Source organism: Erpetoichthys calabaricus, chromosome 9 (assembly GCF_900747795.2).
Source record: "Erpetoichthys calabaricus chromosome 9, fErpCal1.3, whole genome shotgun sequence".
NCBI classification, from domain to species: domain Eukaryota; kingdom Metazoa; phylum Chordata; class Cladistia; order Polypteriformes; family Polypteridae; genus Erpetoichthys; species Erpetoichthys calabaricus.
This window is the reverse complement of record NC_041402.2, coordinates 11694069-11714223: the sequence shown is the minus strand read 5'-3', so window position 1 is coordinate 11714223 and position 20155 is coordinate 11694069. Positions and strand designations below refer to the sequence as shown.

The 20155-nt window shown below is 40.9% G+C and overlaps 1 protein-coding gene across 2 annotated transcripts in view; it reads left to right on the top strand.

Moving 5' to 3' along the window:
- Window positions 1-20155, top strand: part of LOC114657368 (kinesin-like protein KIF14) — a 206581-nt gene that overhangs the window by 63104 nt on the left and 123322 nt on the right. For both annotated transcript variants that reach the window (XM_028809150.2, XM_028809148.2), the window contains 6 exons: window positions 5960-6067; window positions 7982-8098; window positions 13719-13837; window positions 13966-14138; window positions 15127-15274; window positions 18956-19019. In XM_028809150.2, coding sequence (XP_028664983.2) covers window positions 5960-6067; window positions 7982-8098; window positions 13719-13837; window positions 13966-14138; window positions 15127-15274; window positions 18956-19019 — 729 coding nt within the window. The remainder of the gene's footprint in view (window positions 1-5959; window positions 6068-7981; window positions 8099-13718; window positions 13838-13965; window positions 14139-15126; window positions 15275-18955; window positions 19020-20155) is intronic.

The following is a 20155-nucleotide window of genomic DNA, read 5'->3' as shown; positions in this document are numbered from 1 at the left end:
TGTTAATTAAACCCGTTACTTAATTCCATAGCTTGCTACTGCTCTCGTTCTGCTACAGCAGGCATTTCCCAGAAACTGCTGATTTTCTGTTTCTGATTATTAACCTTACCGAGACCCTCTCCTTTCTTTATGTTCAGATAATGTGGTTAGCTGTTTTCTCATTTTGTCATTGTTTGGCTGCTAATTAAGGAAATAGAACTAAAGGGTGTGAGTCGAGTTAATTAAATCTAAAGCACAGGTGTCGAACTCCGGTCCTCGAGGGCCGCAATGGCTGCATGTTTTCATTCTAACCATCTTCATTAGTGAGCCATTTTTATTCTAATTAACTTCTTTTGCTTTAGTTTTAATTAACTTGACTCCGGCCCCTTAATTGTCTCTTTTTCCTTAATTAGTAGCCAAACAATAATGAGACATCAAACAAGCCACCATATGCCAGAAAAATCAACCGATTTGGAAATGTCTGCTGTGGCAGAATGAGAGCAGCAACAAGCCATTGAATTAAATAACTGGCTTAATTAACAGGAATAAGCTTCTCATTAAGAGACTGGTTGGAGTGAAATTGGTTGGAGTTTGAAATCCCAGTTTAGCTGGTCATCTGTCGGCTCGTTTTCACATCTCATTTCTGTTTGGCTGCCATTTAATGAAGAAACAAATCAATTCAGAGGACTGAATCCTTAAAAACAGGGCTATTGAAATGAAGGGAAAAGGAATTAATTAGCAGTGAAAACTACTCACTGATTAGGAAAAGGGTTAGAATGAAAACCTGCAGGCATTGCGGCCCTCCAGGACTGGAGTTCGACACCCCTATGCTTTCTTTAACTTGTATCCAGGCGTTTGCAATCATTTCAATAGCTTCTTTCGTTTTAATTTTAATCTCCTCCTGCCTACAAGTTATGCTGACGAGAATTTTTCTCAGCATTTCCTTGCGATAATACACTTTCAGGGTGCGAATGATGCCCAAATCCAATGTTCTGAAGCGCTGTCATGCAGTTGGGTGGGAGGAATTCAACATGAACATTATCTGAATGTGGAAGCAAGTTGTGGGCAGCACAGTTATCAGTCAGGAGCCGAATCATTATTTCTTCTTCATATTGTGAGGTTTCTGAACTCTTTTGAGACCCCCACTCACCACCCAACGGGAATGACACGCTGAAGTGCGTCCTGAAGCGCAATTGCAGAGTCTGTGGAAGATTGTTTGTCTGTTGCTGGGGCAGGGCAATAGGAGGCTCACATTGCTGCAGTAAAGCGCCACAGAAGCAAATCCTAAAAGATCGGGGTTGCGCGATAAGTCCCTGTCTTGCACCCCAAAACACGAGGCTTAGTCTCGGTACTTTAGCAAAACTAGCTTTATTCAGCCTGAAACAGGAGTGGTGCAGTTATTTATTGTAGCGTGATCTGCCACCCTGCTATACACAGTCGTGCAGGTCAGTGATCAAGTAATCCTGTTACAGTATCTGCATTTACAATGTCCGTGCTCCTAACCTTGCATCACCCATCGAGAACTTTTCTGTGTTCCTTGGTGGAGAGACGCAGCATATCTGCTATTGCCCCGTACAGACGTGGAGATCGCACTTCGGGACGCTCTTCGGATTGCTGTCTAGTTGATGGAGGTCCCAAGAGAATTTACAAACCTCACATTTTCTTGAATGAGTGCCGCATTAATAGGAATGTTTCTTGAATGAGCGTCACTGAACCACATCAAAACGGCTTTTTCGACGTCTTCAAATGCAGCAGTTCACATACGTTTGCAACTCGAGATTTTTCTACTTGTTTTGCTCCGTCTTTCAAGGAAGTTGACAGTGTCGATCGCGAAATTCCGAATTCACTGGCAACGTCTTTTTTGCAGCAATCGAGAGCTGCAAATTTTTTTTTTTTTTTTCTAATATGAACTGTTATCGTTTCTTTGTGTCTGCCGTTTCTATAGGAGGGTGACAATGAGTTAAATTCCAATGGATGTTTTTTCAAACGTTGACGAGCGATAAGTAAATGGTACCACTGAAAAACGCAGGAAACAAAAAAGGCGCAAAAAAAATCGTACGAGGAAAGTTCGAAGAAAGAGGGGAAAAAAAAAAATTAGTGTTTCTGTTTGGGGATCGTTGTGCACAACTGAGCTGCGGCCACAGAACTAACTGCTCTGCGGATGATTCATTCAGGCATTTCAAGGCCTTTTGGGCACTTCGTTGTAATGAAAGTATCTGCTGAATGTACTTCGTAGTAACGAGATTTCTATAGACTCGCGTCATATGGGGAAACTGTCGGGACCATATTAATACTTTACAATGAAATTTTCATTACAACAAAATATTCGTTATAATAGAATTTTACCTGTATTAAATGGCCAGTGTTCACGAAAAGTGCAATAGCAGACTAGACATGATGTTTTGTTTTAATCAAATGGAGTTGGTGAAGGGCTGCATCAGCATGCATCTGCAAAGGGGAAAAAAGAAAATGAAAGGTTATTTCAACACTGAAAATGAAAGATGGTTTAGCTGCATAGCAATCAAGTGTGCAACTGAAGAAGAGCAGGTGGCAAGGATAGGACAGGACTGGGGGCACAGAGCCAGAACAGGCGGGAGGAGGAATGGAAAAGCTGCCATTAGGGCAGAAGAAAGATCATTAAGACCTGCAGATGTGTGATCCCAGACTAACCTGTTTTTCCTCTGAAAGTGTCTTTGAAGCCCTGTGAAAGAACCCAGAGGGCAGTGTGGATGTAAGGCTTGGCCAGTGTGCTACAGTAGGGTTTGTAAGGTCTTTAATTTTTAACAGGCTCCATGAAACAATCTCCACGTTTTCTCCTATGTAGTGCAGATGGCTGGTCACATTCAACGAGCAATGAGGTCTTTAGACAGGCGAGTGGCCTGATTTAATGTTGAATTTACCAGAAGGATTGCGTACAAGGGTGGTGTCGGTGACCTGTTTTTTAGTGACACAGCGGCTTCTGTGACAGCTCAACGTGCCCGGTGAGGGGAAATGTGGTCTCTGTGGTAAAGTGAGGTCTGAGCCTGGTGGGCGAATATTAAATAAATTCTTGCTGCCTGCACATCTTTGTGTTGTGGGTGTGATAGCATGGCATGCTCAGTGCACAGGTGCAGAATCGCCCGTGACCCTAATTGGCACAGGGAGCTGCTGATTGCCACGTCCCTGTTTTAAAAGGGAAGTACGAGTATGAGAGAGGGGAGAAGAAAAGTAGATCAGAGGTTTGAGAGGAAATGGACTTGCCAGTGATGGAGAGAAAGAGGGGTAGACAAGAATGAGGGTAAAAGGAAATGAGAGGCAGAGACGGCGAGTGAGGCAGGTGGTCAGGAGTGAGCTTTAATGGTACCAGGAGGGAGTGGCCTGATTGAGGGGCGCGGGGGGGCTCGATGGGTTGATAATATATATATATATATATATATATATATATATATATATACACACACACACACAGGTGCTGGTCATAAAATTACAATATCATGACAAAGTTGATTTATTTCTGTAATTCCATTCAAAAAGTGAAACTTGTATATTAGATTCATTCATTACACACAGACTGATGTATTTCAAATGTTTATTTCTTTTAATGTTGATGATTATAACTGACAACTAATGAAAGTCCCAAATTCAGTATCTCGGAAAATTAGAATATTGTGAAAAGGTTCAATATTGAAGACATCTGGTGCCACACTCTAATCAGCTAATTAACTCAAAAGCCTTTAAATGGTCTCTCAGTCGAGTTCTGTAGGCTACACAATCATGGGGAAGACTGCTGACTTGACAGTTGTCCAAAAGACGACCATTGACACCTTGCACAAGGAGGGCAAGACACAAAAGGCCATTGCTAAAGAGGCTGGCTGTTCACAGAGCTCTGTGTCCAAGCACATTAATAGAGAGGCGAAGGGAAGGACAAGATGTGGTAGAAAAAAGTGGACAAGCAATAGGGATAACCGCACCCTGGAGAGGATTGGGAAACAAAACCCATTCTAAAATGTGGGGGAGATTCACAAAGAGTGGACTGCAGCTGGAGTCAGTGCTTCAAGAACCACCAGGCACAGACGTATGCAAGACATGGGTTTCAGCTGTCGCATTCCTTGTGTCAAGCCACTCTTGAACAAGAGACAGCGTCAGAAGCGTCTCGCCGTTGGACTGCTGCTGAGTGGTCCAAAGTTCTGTTCTCTGATGAAAATTAAATTTTGCATTTCCTTTGGAAATCAAGGTCCCAGAGTCTGGAGGAAGAGAGGAGAGGCACAGAATCCACGCTGCGTGAGGTCCAGTGTAAAGTTTCCACAGTCAGTGATGGTTTGCGGTGCCATGTCATCTGCTGGTGTTGGTCCATTGTGTTTTCTGAGGTCCAAGGTCAACGCAGCCGTCTACCAGGAAGTTTTAGAGCACTTCATGCTTCCTGCTGCTGACGAACTTTATGGAGATGCAGCTTTCATTTTCCAACAGGACCTGGCACCTGCACACAGTGCCAAAGCTACCAGTACCTGGTTTAAGGACCATGGTATCCCTGTTCTTGATTGGTCAGCAAACTCGCCTGACTTTAACCCCATAGAAAATCTATGGGGTATTGTGAAGAGGAAGATGCAATACGCCAGACCCAGCAATTCAGAAGAGCTGAAGGCCACTATCAGAGCAACATGGGCTCTCATAACACCTGAGCAGTGCCACAGACTGATGGACTCCATGCCACGCCGCATTGCTGCAGTAATCCAGGCCAAAGGAGCCCCAACTAAAAATTGAGTGCTGTACATGCTCATACTTTTCATGTTCATACCTTTCAGTTGGCCAACATTTCTAAAAATCCTTTTTTTGCATTGGTCTTAATTGATATTCTAATTTTCCAAGATACTGAATTTGGGACTTTCATTAGTTGTCAGTTACAATCATCAACATTAAAAGAAATAGACTGATGTATTTCAAATGTTTGTGTGTAATGAATGAAATAAATCAACTTTGTCATGATATTCTAATTTTATGACCAGCACCTGTATATATATTATATATAATACTCGCAATTTCTCACACCTGCTCCACTCCCCAGCATGAGTGTGTTCATTATTTATCTATTTTAGTTTTTTCTGAGCCGCTATACCACAGCCACAGGGAGCATGGAGCCGACCCACACCGTCACTCTGTGAAGTGAGCTCTGGACCAGAGGCGTGCATAGGTTAGGTCTGTGCTTCCCAACCTCTAGTTCTGTGGTGGCACACGTTTTGTAACCAAAAAAACATCCCAGACCACACTACTGTTTTACTAACCACAAACTGATTACATCTCGTACACTTGCTCAATTGTCCAAAGGGGTGAGACTACTGGAAAAACTGGTTTTAAAAAAAAGCCGTGCTCACAGACCCAGCACTTTAATGGCATCGCCCAGCTGCTTCATCCCTTTGCCCACCCCTGTCTTCCTCGGAGGCCGCAGCCGTTAATCCATCAGGCAGCACTTGGAGTGTGGGCCTCACACATGGAAGAGAAGCTCGTCTGTTTGTCTCACATTTTACATTCCATAACAAAATGGGAGGGGCCAGAGAGAGACTAAGATTGCTGCTGAACCAGCATGGGCTCCATCAGGCAGCACGCTATTGGCTGTCAGAAATGGGGCCGGCCCAACTTCAAATTCACCTACAAGGTCGGTGGATGTGACGTGGGCTGCGGTTTCCAGTCGTGTAATTTGACATGGGATGAAGACGAGTCCACAAATCTGACAAGAGCAACGTCAAAAAGTCCCATAATGTGTCATTGGCTTTAAGGCGCTCGTTTGTTTGAGCATGGCTATTTGGAGGTAATGGCAAAAGTAAATGGCTTTTTTGGGACATGTCAAGAAATTGATTAGCAGTGTTGTGCCGAGTAAGTAGGTTTGATCAAAATGTTTGTATTACGTGATCAGCTGGTGTAAAAGTGGGTTATGGGGAATTCTGACAAGTGTATGCATAGATGTTTGTTTCTAAGTTTTAAATGGTCTTTTTCTTTCTTTCATTAGTCCTGGCTACAGCTGGGGAACAAGCAGAGGGCCACCGCATCTACAGGAATGAATGAAAAGAGCTCACGATCTCACTCCGTTTTCACTTTAGTGGTGACGCAAACAAAGGTAAAGAGTGTTAACTTTCACTCCTGTCTGATAAAGTGGTGGTGTTGGGTGTGCAAGGACCATCGGAATCTGAAAGATGCGGAAATTTTGCAAGTAAATATATAGTCTCAGTGCAGTGAACCTGAACAAAATGTGTGATGCCCCTGATTGAAAGCAACATCTGTTACATCTGCTTTGTTTAAGCAGCATTGTTACATTTGGTGTCTGAGGTCTCTGCTGTTCTTCTTCTGTTGCCGATCCCGCTAAATTTAAAAAAAAAAAAAAAAAACACCCTCCAGATACCCTCTGCTCAGATGTTAAAGACTGCTACACAATGCTGGAAACGGCCCCCTGTATCAGTGGTGGTGGGGGGGGGCCACATCAGTGAGCAACTGCAAGAGTAACAAGACTTGAGTGAAGCAATCCCAAATAATGGTGCAAAAGCTCACTTGAGCAAAAAGAGTGCTTCTCTGACATGCCAACAGATGGCACGTCACAAACATTAACACAGCTTTAACAAATCTCATGCCACAAGGCATATTACAGATATGCAGTGCACCTTCTATTAGAATGTATTTTGCAATGCATATAATAATTGAATGCATTACATGTGTCATTCCAACAGATGACACATCACCAATATTAACACTGTTTTTACAAATTCTATACCAAGTGGCATAATTTGCTTTAGTCATTCCAACCGGTGGTGTATCACAGATATTCAAACCAATAACAAATGCAATGCATGCATCTCTGTTGTATGCAGTTTAGCATGGGATTTGCAAATGTAATGCATGTGTCTGTTATATGCCTTTGGGAATGGGATTTGCAAAAGCAGAGTTAATGTTTGTGAGGTGCCCATCTTTTGGGATGTCACTTGCAGTTCATTCTGTTACTACATGCATTGCAAAATGTTTCCAACAGATGGTGCATCACACATATTCAAACAAAATGCAATGTCTATGTCTCTGTTGTATGAGATTTGCAAATTCAATGGGTTTGTCTCTGTTATATGCCTTTAGGCATGGGATTTGAAAAGTAGTGTTTGTCATCTGTTAGTATGACAATTGCATTGCATATGTCTGTTATGTTTTTTGGAATGGGATTTGCTAAAGCAGAGTTAATGTTTGTGATGTGCCCTAGGTTGGAATGTCAGCTGCATTTCATTCAATTACTACATGCATTGCAAAATATGTTTCAATAAATGCACTCAAAATATTAACATACTTTTCCAACGCCTAGCTCAAATGAGATCATTTCCATTTGTCATTCCAACAGATGGTGCATCACAAATATTTAAACAAAATGCAATGTCTCTGTTATTTAGTATGAAATTTGCAAATTCAATGCTTTTGGCATTAAAAAGTAGTGTTTGTGTCATCTGTTAGTATGAGAAATGCAATGCATATGTCTCTGTTATGTCTTTTGGAATTGGATTTGTAAAAGCATTTTAATGCTTGTGATGTGCCATCTGTTGAAATGACGACTGCAATGCATTCCGTTACTGCTTGCATTGCAGAGTTCTTTTTCCAATAGTTGGTACACTGCAAACATTAACACTCAAATCTTTGCCAAGATTTCAACCCATCTTAGACAAGTAGAACGGCTAGTATTTGTAGAAATAAGATTTCAGTTTTTTATTTTTAATTAATTTGCTAACCTTCCTGAAAATGTTTTTTCCCTTTGTCATTAAGAGTTATTGACCTGGGAAGCAAAAATGGCAAATGTACCATTTTTAAAATTAAATCTGCAACACAAAGTAGGGAGAGTGTGAAGGCATTTAAATGTTTTAGATCCGCTGTGTATAAAGTCAATTTTGTGTACGTGTGCATATACTGTGTGTGCAGTCAAGCTTTATGTATTAAGATATGTGAAGTTAATTCTGACATAGTACGAGTACCCGGAGTTGAATGATTTTTTTATTATTATTATTAGAGAGAGACTTTAGACGGTGAGATTTATGAGCACACGATGAGGAGTCACGTTAATTTGGTGGATTTAGCTGGAAGTGAACGTTCCTCTACGGCGCAGACAACAGGGGTGCGGCTCAAGGTACGGTATGAGTTTTTATGCATAATGGCAAAATGCATTCACTTCTGATGAATTGGTTTTAAATATACTGTACTCTAAAATGACTCTAAGGTGAAATCTTTGCTCTATTAATTTAACAGTTGAAATCAGTAGGGGGCACCACCCAGCCAAATACCACAGACCCAATAATGCCCAACACAAACACGGGTTCAAATAATTAATTTTTTAATCCATCAAGCACTTTTGTAATGAAGCACAGCCAAAAAGCATACAAATTAATGAAAGTCTTTCCTTCCTCCTCCAGTTCAGTTTTGCCCGCTGCCTTACCTCAACAAATTAGTTAGGGGGAAGTCTTTAATGCTTGACCTGGCATGACATGTGGGGTGCACTTCAGGGGTCGGCCTGCCCCAGTCAGCACAACCTTACAGCACCCAGGGCTGCACTTCCTGCCTCCAGTTCCCATGAACCATCGTCCATGCTGGGACGCGTCCTCTTCTACGCAGTGGTGTGCTGGGGAAGCAGCATAAAGGACACCTCACGCCTGGACAAACTGGTGATTAAGGCAGGCTCTATTGTAGGCATGGAGCTGGACAGTTTGACATCTGTGGCAGAGTGACTCCTCACTTTCTTAATGAGAAGCCAGTTCTTGCTGTTAATTAAACCCGTTGTTTAATTCCATGGCTTGTTGCTGCTCTCCTTCTGCCACAGCACGCATATCGAAAACTTTTGTTTTTCTGTTGTTTTAAAGAGCACCGTCAAAATGTTTTGGTGACCTGAGAGATCAACTTTACTGAGACCATCACCTCTGTTTAATTTCAGATATTGTGTGATGGGCACAGGGGAGAGCTGGTGATGTGGTGGCTTGTTTTGTGTCTCATTATTGTCTGGCTGCAAATTTAAAGAAAAAGAAACCACTATGGGGCCTGAGTCAAGTTAATTAAAAGAAGTAATCAGCAGCAAAAACTGGTCACTAATTAAGATGAGGGTAAGAATGAAAACCTGCAGCCACTGTGGCCCTCTAGGCCCGGAGTTTGACAACTCTGACCTAAAGCTTTCACTGGATTATGGGGGGAGTGGGAGGCATAATACAACATAGCTGGTCTCACTACCGTCCTGTAGACCTTCCCTTTCACTCTTGCTGATATCCGTCTGTCACAAATCACTCCTGACACACTTCTCCACCCTGCCTGCACTCTCTTCTTCATTTCTCTTTCATAATCCCCATCACTCTGTACTGTTGATCCCAAGTATTCAAACTCATCCACCTTCGCCAACTCTACTCCCTTCATCCTCACCATTCCACTGACCTCCCTCTCTTTTACACACATGTATTCTGTCCTGTTCCTACTGACCTTCATTTCTCTCCTCTCTAGCGCATATCTCCACCTCTCCAGGCTCTCCTAACCTGCTCCCTATCGCTACAGATCACAATATATTAATATACAGAGGAACCTCGGTTTACGAGCATAATTCGTTGCGGAAAAGTGCTCGCAGTCCAAAGCACTCGTGTATCAAAGTGAATTTCCCCATAAGAAATAATGGAAACTCCAATGATTCGTTCCACAACCCAAAACTATTCATATAAAAATGATTAATACAAAATCTAAAATAAAAATAAAACAAATTAACCTGCACTGTACCTTTGAAAAGAATCCTGGCTGGTGTGGGTGAGTTTCTAAACTCTTGTGGGATTCCACCCAACAGCACAACTCGCGGAAGAGCGTCCTAAGCAATCGCAGTCGCCCAGCGCTGTAGCAGTTCACCGTAAAAGCGAATCCGAAAAGATAGCGGACATGCTATAAGCGCCTGCCGTCGATGGGAGATACAAGGAACATTATAAATGCGCAGGGCACAGTACTACTTGGCCACGGCCCTGCCTGACTGCTGTGTCTGTGTATAGGAGAGTCGCAGATCCCGCTACAATAAATAACCGCGCTGTTGCTGTTTCAAGCTGAATAAAGCTGGTGTTGCTAAAGTACTGAGACTCAGCCTCGTGTTTTGGGGCGCATGACCAAGACTCGCACGTCACAGCACACACGCACAGTCACAATGCTGTAGTAAACCATATACGCTCACCTGGTTGACTATATGACTGAGGCACGCCGACTCCGATGGATAGGAGACAATTACCCACAATCCCGCAGTGAGAGAAGAACCATCAGCTCAGTTGTGATCACATGACTCTCAGCAGGCAAAGCGTATACATACTACTCGTATTGCAAGACCTCGCTCGTTTATCAAGTCAAAATCTATAATAATAAAAGGCAAAGCCCTCACTGACTGACTGACTGACTCACTCATCACTAATTCTCCAACTTCCCGTGTAGGTGGAAGGCTGAAATTTGGCAGGCTCATTCCTTACAGCTTACTTACAAAAGTTAGGCAGGTTTCATTTCGAAATTCAAAGCGTAATGGTCATAACTGGAACATATTTTTTGTCCATACACTGTAATGGAGGAGGCGGAGTCAGGTATCGCGTCATCACGCCTCCTACGTAATCACGTGAACTAAAAACAAGGAAGACATTTACAGCACGAGTCACACGCGGGAACGAAGGTAAATGACGTTAATTTTTGACTGTCTTTTAATACTGTGTAAGCATACATATTAACACATGTCCAATTAAACGTGTGCATTTACGGGGTGATTTCTCAGGCTTAAAAGCTCACCTTTTACTAAAAAGGTAAATGCAAAACTATTTTCAATCAGTTTATTGAAACGCTCCCGTTAAGGATTGCAATAACATATTCGCGAAATAAAACAACGAAGTAGGGGGAAATGGAGGAACAGCCGCAAACAGCGAAGAGCAAAAAATTAAACAATTGAGAACGGAGCGAGTTAAGCATACAAGCATGTTCATAAGGGAAACAAAGCACGGTGTAAAACGTAAGTTTAAGTTTATAGAAACGCTCCCGCTGCGGATTGCAATAACATATTCGCGAGATAAAAGTTTAATGAGAAGACACGAGGTATAAACGAACCACACGCCGTGGCGCAACGTTAGGGGCAACAGTTTCAACCATTCTATGATCTGCTTCTCGCAACTGAAAGACGGCACATGGCGGATGTTAGCCGACTTGCTGACCGCAACGTTAGGGGCTTCAACTATGGCGCTGACGCCACATCTCAGTGCCAACACTTTGCAGACTCTACTTAAAAGACACGCCCTCCTCACTGGACAGTTAAAAACACCAATCAAACTAACGATGACATCAAGTATTACCCAATCCAAAGTAGGAAAGGAGGCATCTTCATAAAATGCGTGTGGGATGATTTGCATGAGACGCTGCTTTAAAAAAAAAATGATAAAAAAAATACGGGATAAATCCCGTCCAGTATTGATTCAAAACGGGACGCGCAATTTCATTCTCAAACGCGGCACGATTCCGTATTTTAAAGGACGGGTGGCAACCCTACAGTGCCAGGTAACCACCCATACAATCACATTGTGATTCAGACTAGGAATGCAATGAATGTAATTACCCCGATCTACATACAAGGCGAAAGTCTTGCAACATTCAAAGATGATGGTTTGGGATAAGTACACCATACAACATAAAAGAGCTTATGAAGCCTTGAACCGAAAAAAGCAAGATCTCAGAGATCGTAAAAAAAAAAAAATAGGAGGTAATGTCGTTTTACTCGCTGTAGATTTTAGTCAAACATTACCAGTTATTCCACGAGGGAGACCAGCAGATGAACTCAACGCGTGTTTAAAATCCATGCTTCTCCCACGCTCGGTTATATGTCGCGTGTTCTCGGGTAGGTGCACCAAAAAATTTATACATTTAAGCATGTAATGGGCAAACAAAAAATGAGGTATACCTGAAGGCACTGCAGTAGTACTTCATGTAACTTTACTTCTTAAATGTTAATGTTTTACTGTTTAATAATTTATACGCTTCTTATATGATGTTCAAATTCTTTTATCAAAATACCACTGACAGCGCAATGCACGATAACATGGAGTGAATACACCATACGCATCCGCCCACGGCCGCCCTGGTGTGCGCAGATAGGAGTTGATTCTACAATAAAATAAAATAAAGATAAAAAGAGTAAAACAATCATCACCCATAAAGCGTGTGTGTGTGTGTGTATATATGTGTATATATATGTGTTGATATGTGGATGTGTATATGTGTATATATATATATGTAGATATGTATATATATATGTGTATATGTATATGTATATATATGTTTATATGTGTGTGTGTGTATTTTATATATACAGCAACACTCATAACAATGACAACACAATTACATTGACAATCATGTTACGTTATTTTTAAAATGTTTCCTTTTTTTTTTCATTACCTCTTTAACACACTACTTCTCCGCTGCGAAGCGCGGGTATTTTGCTAGTATATATATATATATATATAATATATCAAAATACCCGCGCTTCGCAGCGGAGAAGTAGTGTGTTATAATATATGTGTATGTGTATATGTATATATATATGACAGCAACACTTATAACAATGACAACACAATTACATTGACAATCATGTTACGTTATTTTTAAAATGTTTCCTTTTTTTTTTCATTACCTCTTTAACACTCTACTTCTCCGCTGCGAAGCGCGGGTATTTTGCTAGTATATATATATATATATATAATATATCAAAATACCCGCGCTTCGCAGCGGAGAAGTAGTGTGTTATAATATATGTGTATGTGTATATGTATATATATATGACAGCAACACTTATAACAATGACAACACAATTACATTGACAATCATGTTACGTTATTTTTAAAATGTTTCCTTTTCTTTTTCATAACCTCTTTAACACACTACTTCTCCGCTGCGAAGCGCGGGTATTTTGCTAGTTTATTAATAATTTTAGCTCATCTTCCAAAACACTCGTAAAAAAAAGTTAATTGCAAACTGAGGTTCCACTGTATTTTAATAAACTAATTTCCAAATACAGTTGTGCCAATAAGTTTACATACCTTGGCAGGGTTTGTAAAATGTTGGCCATTGCTTGGAAAATACGGACTCGTGCAGAAAGCTTTCCTTTACCTCACCTCGGCACACTCCTTAAATTTAATGTATCATCACATCATTGTGTGTGCCCTTTGATAAATCATACTGATAACTGAAATCGCCCAAATGGGCCTGATCTAAAGTTCAGATACCCTTGAATGTTGGGCTGATACGAGACACACAAGGTGACACACACCTCTAACCTCTAGGACTGTAATCAGTGTCGGTGTATGAACAGTCCATTTAAATTCATGCAGAGCTGCACTGACTTTGCTGGATACCAAGCCATGGGGAAATCAAAAGAACTGAAAAAGGACCTGCGAGAAAAGGTTTTTAATTTGTATAAATCAGTAAAAAGGATATAAAAAGAGATCTGAAATTCTGTCAGTGGAGTTCAGATTCTGATAAAATGGAAAGTTTGGGGTTCTGTTGATATCAAGTTGGATCCTACGTATTTAAACTCCTCCACCATCGCTAACTCTACTTAATCTCGTTCACAAACCTGCGTAATCCAGTTCAGGGCTACGGGTGGGTGGAGCCTCTTTTGACAGGAAACCATGCTGGCACAGCCTTTTAGCACTTCCTGGTCTCTCTCTCTTATTTTATTAAGTTTTAACCTGGAATTTAAAATCTCTCCCTCTTGTTAGGAAGGAGCCAGTATCAACAAATCTCTAATGACTCTGGGGAAAGTGATTTGTGCTCTTTCAGAGGCCTCCCATTCGAAGAAAAAGCCTTTCATTCCTTATCGGGATTCTGTGCTCACCTGGTAAGATGTATGAAACTTCTTCTTCAGTGCCCTTGAGTAGCAGCGTAGGACTCTCCAGATGGCTCTAGTGAGACACGTGTTTAAAAAAATAAAACCAGGACAGATCCCTTCTGTTTATTTTCTCGTAGGCTTTTAAAAGAAAGTCTTGGAGGAAACTCGAAAACGGCAATGATAGCTACAGTGAGCCCAGCTGCGGTCAGCCTGGAAGAAACCCTGAGTACCCTGCGTTATGCCAAACAGGCACGGAAGATCGTTAATGTGGCAAAAATCAATGAAGACCCCAGTTCTAGAATTATCCGAGGTAAGGAGCAGTAGCGCTTAATAGAAGCGTTCTTTGTATGGTGTCTGCGCCAGCAATTGTTGGAAGGTCGAATCCCATAAATGCCAGAAGTGATTCCACTTGGTTGGGCCCTCAAGCAAGGCCTTTAATCTGCCATTGCTCTGTCCTGGGTATGATGTTAGTCTGCATCCAGCCCTGCAAGGAGGTCCTGCCAACTTGAAGTTGATGGCAGGATTGGCACTCCAGCCACTGTACCAAAACCGTCTTCAAGAGCAACTCAATTAACTTCTTTTGAATTAATTTTAATTAGCAGCAAAAACAGGTCACTAATTAAAAGGGTTAAAATGAAAACCTGCAGGCACTGCAGTCCTCCAGGACATGGAGATGGAGACCACTGATACAGGAAAAGCATGGGTTGGTGCTGTTGAGGCCAGCAGAGATGACCTTGTGGTCTGTTTGTGGATTCCAATGCCACCAGTGCAATGACAGGGACACTGAGCTGTAAAAATGGTGCCACCCTTCGGATGAGACGTAAAACTGACGTCTTGAGACTCTATGGTCATTAAAGATCCTGGGGCATCCTTCATAAGGAGTGGGGTGTGTCCCGATGTCCAGGCTAAATTGCCCACCATGGACCACTCATTCTGACCCCCTAATCATCCCCGGTCTCTAATTGACTATCTCTCTCATCACTTCACCACCTGACAGCTCATGTGTGGTGAGCATCTTGGTGCAAAAATGGCTGCCTTTGTGTCATCCAGGTGGATGTTACACCATTACTGGTGGCTGAAGTGGCTCCCTACTCACTGAAGCTCTTTGAATAGTAAGAAAATTGCTATGTAAATGTTAAGAATGATGATTTCTGTATTGGTTGCAACCGAAAAAGAAAATTTCATGTTTTCTTGTGTAAACATAACTAAATAAAAACCCTGACCTTCACTGCAACGCAAGAAAAATGAAACCTCGCCGTAACATTTGTTCTGTTTATAATGGTGTCTCTGTTTTCCAGACCTAAAAGCAGAAATAGAGAAGCTAAGAGCTATGCAGCAGAATTTCCAAGGAATTGACGCCTTAAAGTGTGAAGCGGACCTTCAGGAGATCTTCATCCTCAAACAAAAACTTCTGGAGCAGGAGCAAGAGATGAACCGGGTTGAGGCGTAAGTTTAATGTTTTTAGTTGGTGCTTTTTGTTCGACACGCTCAAGTGAAATATTACAGGGTTTCTGTTTCTGGTTGCATATGAATGACTACATTTATTATGTGGTCATGCAGGTAATCAATTGATTCATTTATTACATGGTCATGATGATGATCAACCGATTCTGGACTTTTGTTGTTTTGCTATTAATTGTACAAGGCAGTTCAGACAAATGCCTTCAAAGTTAGCAATTAGAGTTCAAGGGGGCAAACTACTTGCTGAATTCCACTCTACTTATTACTTCTGTGTAAATGGAAGTTTTTTGATGGAGTCAAATGTGTTAAGTTCAGCTTCTGATTCCATGATGATCAAAATGTCAGTTGATTTCAGCAGTGTGTCTATGTACTGTTTTTAATCAAGATACCATTATATTAATTTAAATATACAGGGTGATTCAAAAAGATTCATCCGATTTTTCAAAATGATTTATTTCACTTGTAAATCATTACAGAACAGTAGTAAATTTTTAATGGTTTAGGTGAGCGTAAAGTTTATATATGCTGAATATGACATGACCTCCGGCAGCTCTACGGACAACATCAACGTGACCGTAAAATTCATCCCATACTTGGTTGAGCATGTCGGGTGTCACTGTACTCACGGCTCTTCCAATGCGATTTTGGAGATCATCCAGTGCGGTTTTAGGAGTGGTGACACATAAACAGAATCTTTAACGTACCCCCACAAAAAAAAGTCACACGGCGAAAGATCTGGTGATCTTGGGGGCCAGAAGTAGAATGTCAAATCGTGGCTCCTTCACAGCCAATCCAGCGATGAAGTGGAGAACACAAAATGCTTTCTGCTCAGGGGTTGCCATCTCCTCGCAGACTGAAGGGAGCCATCTACCGGTGACAGTCAGAAACCCTAACCCCCTCTTTCAAGTGGTATGTGATTGGCTCCTAGGCACCTCATGGTTGTAAAAATCGGATGAATCTTTTTGAATAACCCTATATAGCCAAGATGTTCCTAATGTTTGTAAATGCCAATACTGTTTGAAGTGCCGGATTATTAATTTATTACTCACATATGGCTGTAAGCCCCATTTTCAGCAGCTATTCCTTCAGGGTCCTAATGGTCAAATGTTTGAGCTTCTCCTTAATGAGTCCTGTCTACATGCTAATTAGTTATTAGATAGGTTTCAGTGGTGCTAATGCAATTAGAAAGGCCTGTCTTTCTGTCAAACTTGGGTTATAAGGTACTGGTATTCCTAAAGTTCAGTTTTGTGGTCAAAAATGGCCAAAATGAAACCGCTTTCTCAAGTTTATTTTTGTTATTCCATCCAACAGATGGCCTAATCTAATCTAATTTAGTGAAGAAGACAATGGAGGGACCTGTAAGGCGTTTGATTCTTGCACAACACACTCCAATGTCGTACTCCTCCATACTGGCCTTCCCAGCCTTTTTCTACCCTGGTTCGACACCATTCACCCTCTTCTCCCAAGACCGTAACAGATGCCTTTGTATGAAATCTTCAGTTTCTTCGCAGTCTGTCACACAAAATAACCTTCATTCTGTAAAAAGTAATAATAATCCATACAGCGGATGTGTTTTTTGAGAAAGCTGTTTAATTTTGGCCGTTTTTGACCCCAGAACTGAACTTTAGGAATGGCAGTACCTTGCAGCTGAAGTGAACAGAATAGCAGATTTCAGTGGTGCTAATGCAGTTAGAAAGGTTTCTCTAATAACCAATTGGAAGGTAAACAGGACTCCTTACAAAAGAGGTTCTGGGATTTTACCATTAGAACAGTGGAGGAATGACTGATGAAAATGGGATCTTTGTAATCCTATGTGAATGATAAATGACAAATCCGTCATTTCAAGCAGTGATGGCCATTAGTAACACTAGGAATGCCTAGGCTATATTTTCAAATCAATTCATTATCTTAATCAAAAAAGGGATTCAAATTTCTATCAAAAACCTGAAAAACTCTGGGTGACTCAACTTTTGAATGGTGGTGTGTATCTGGAGAATTAAACTTGTGATCTTTGTGTAGTGTAGAGCTCCTGGATGACTGCATTTCAGCAAAGATTTTAGCACAAGCTGTTTTGAGAGATCCATCCTGAAGACTTTTGTACAACGATAACCACTGAATGCATTAACCTGCATCTCCTGTTTAAAGTGTTGCATTGTGTTTTTCTTCTAACCAGCTCCTGGACTGTTGATTTTTGGTCCAGTACTTATTTCTGTATTCTTATATTAATAAAATATAAAAATTGACCAAGGTGCAATGATAACTCACAAATAAGCTGTTTATTGCAAATGGGATTTTTGTAGTCTGCTCCATTTAATCATGGCACCAGGCCTATGATTTGCACAATTTTTGCACCAGTTGTTGAGAAAACTGTTCTTTACATACTAGCCATGGTAATACCTGTCAAAGCCTGGTAATAGCAAATATTTTGAAGTTTATCTTCTCTATTTGCTATCCCTACGTGTATCTTTAGTTCCACTCCTCGAGATCCTCCTGTATCTGAATTTCCTCTTTTGATTTGTATTCCTGTAAAGCCTTCCCAGACTCTGTCATCTCAAGGCACACTACTTTTATACTTCCCATCTTTGAAGGAGACTTAGTATTCATTCTGCTCCTTTCCTTGGTATTGTGTGTCTGAATGTCTCTTCACCGGTACTCCTGTATTCCCTTAAAGCCTGCTTCTCAGACCCTTGCTCATCTCCTGTCTTTGATGGTGACTCTGTGTTCATTTTGCGCCTTTACTCCTCCTCCATGTGTTTGAACCTCTCTTGACCAGCGCTCCCTTTGTCGATTTTTGCTTTCCCATGAAGCCTACTTCTCAGATTGTCATTTCGGGGTGTTTTGCTTGCCTCTTGTCTACTTCCCATCTTTGAAGGTTTCTGCGTGTTCATTCTGCTCCTTTCCTTGGTATCCTTGTGTATCTGAACCCCTCTTCACAGGTACTCCTCTGTTCCCATAAAACCTGCTTCTCTGATTTTGTCATTTTGAGTCCTTTTGCTCATCTCCTGTCAATTTTTATGCTTCCCCGTCTTTGAAGGCAACTCTCTCAATGTTTGTCTGATGCCTTTACTCCTCCTCATAAGTCTGAACCTCCCTCGACCAGGGCTTCCTCTCTCGATTGCATTCCCATACAGCTACTTCTTCGATTCTCATTTCGAGGTGTGTTGCTCGCCTCCTGTCTGCTTTTATACTTCCTATCGTTGAAAGTGACTCTCACTGTTTGTCTGATGCCTTTACTCCTCCTTGTGTGTCTGAACTTCTCTTGACCGGCGCTGCATCTGTCATTTGTGTTCTCATAAAGCCTGCTTCTCTGACTTTGTCATTTCAAGGTGTGTTACTCGCCTCCTGTCTGCGTTTCTACTTCCAGTCCTTAAAGGTGACTCTCAGCATGCCTCCAATGCATTTTAGTTTTCCTTGTGTCTCTTGCAATTTTTCAATAGTGGCACCAAAGCCATACCAACCAATATGATTGCTCAGAAAAACTGAACACACACAGAGACCTTAGTGTTTTATTATCTAGTTGGAGTTTGTACATTCCTCCACACTCCAAGAAATTTTGTAAATGAAGATAGCCGTCCATTGGTTGGCCCTACCAGATATCAGAGCATGGGAATTGCTTCAAAAGATCTGATATGACTTTTATATTCATGTTTTGTATTTATCTTTTAGAGAATGGAAAGAGAAACTTGCATTGGCTGAACTGAGGAAGATGGAGGAAGCGAAAGAGCTACAGGTTTGAACACTTCCCATTCCCACAATCCTAATTTCTATATATTTTTGTTTTTTTTTTCTGTAGACTACAATATCGGCTGCCTTCATGGTTCAGACCCTGCAGTTCTGTCTTTTCTAAAATCCTAAAACATGCTATCCTGAAAATGGTCAACATTCATGCCTCATATCAGTCTACTACATCAGGGTGCAATTTCTTTACAGTTTCCACTACTGTGCAGCTCAGGATAGGTCTGATATTTGGATTTTATCTTCATCCATCATTCTGAAGAGATTTTTGATTTTCTTGTTGTCTACATCAGTGTTTCCCAAACTCGGTCCTGGGGAACCCCTGTGGCTGCAGGTTTTTGTTCCAACCAGCTTCTGTTTTTAATTGAACTCCTGGGCTAATTAAGTGAACTGATATTTCCCAAGTTCTGTGTTTAGGGAACAATATAGAAATTAGAAAACTAAGTTTGCTTAAAAAAATAATAATAATAATAAAAATATTAAAATGTACCAAGCAGTTATATAGGAATAATGTTTTTTTTTTTCTTTTTAACAGTATTTTCATCTTGATTTTCATTCTTCTTTTCTAGGTGTTCCAATTGTTTGTTTAATCCATTGTTTATTAATTAGTGGGTCTGACTCTAAAGTACTGGCAGCCTTTGATTATTCAGTGTTGTTTGCTTGAGTGTCTGATCTGCTTGTTTTTAATTGTCATTAATAAGGTACAGAGAAAGGGCAAAATTATAATGAAATCAAAAAAAGAGTTAAGCATTTAAATCTATAGCAAAAGCAAAAATATTTCTAAATCTCTCTCTCTCTCTCTCACATATATATATATATATATATATATATATATAAAATATATAGAGAGAGATATATAGAGATATATATATATAGAGATATAGATAGATAGATATCTATCTATATCTCTATCTCATAAAAATTCTTTGTGCGTTTGAAATGGAAATTACGTATGACCATAGAACTTATAATACAGGAACTAATCACTTCGTTTGTGGACGCCATTTTTATATCGACTTTACGAATTATTATTTGTGTGAGAGTTCTTTTACTGATATTGAAAAGAAGTAAACACAAACACGCCAATCTATCCCGTAGAAGTGCGCCCCCCGTCACCCGCTCCCAGCCCTC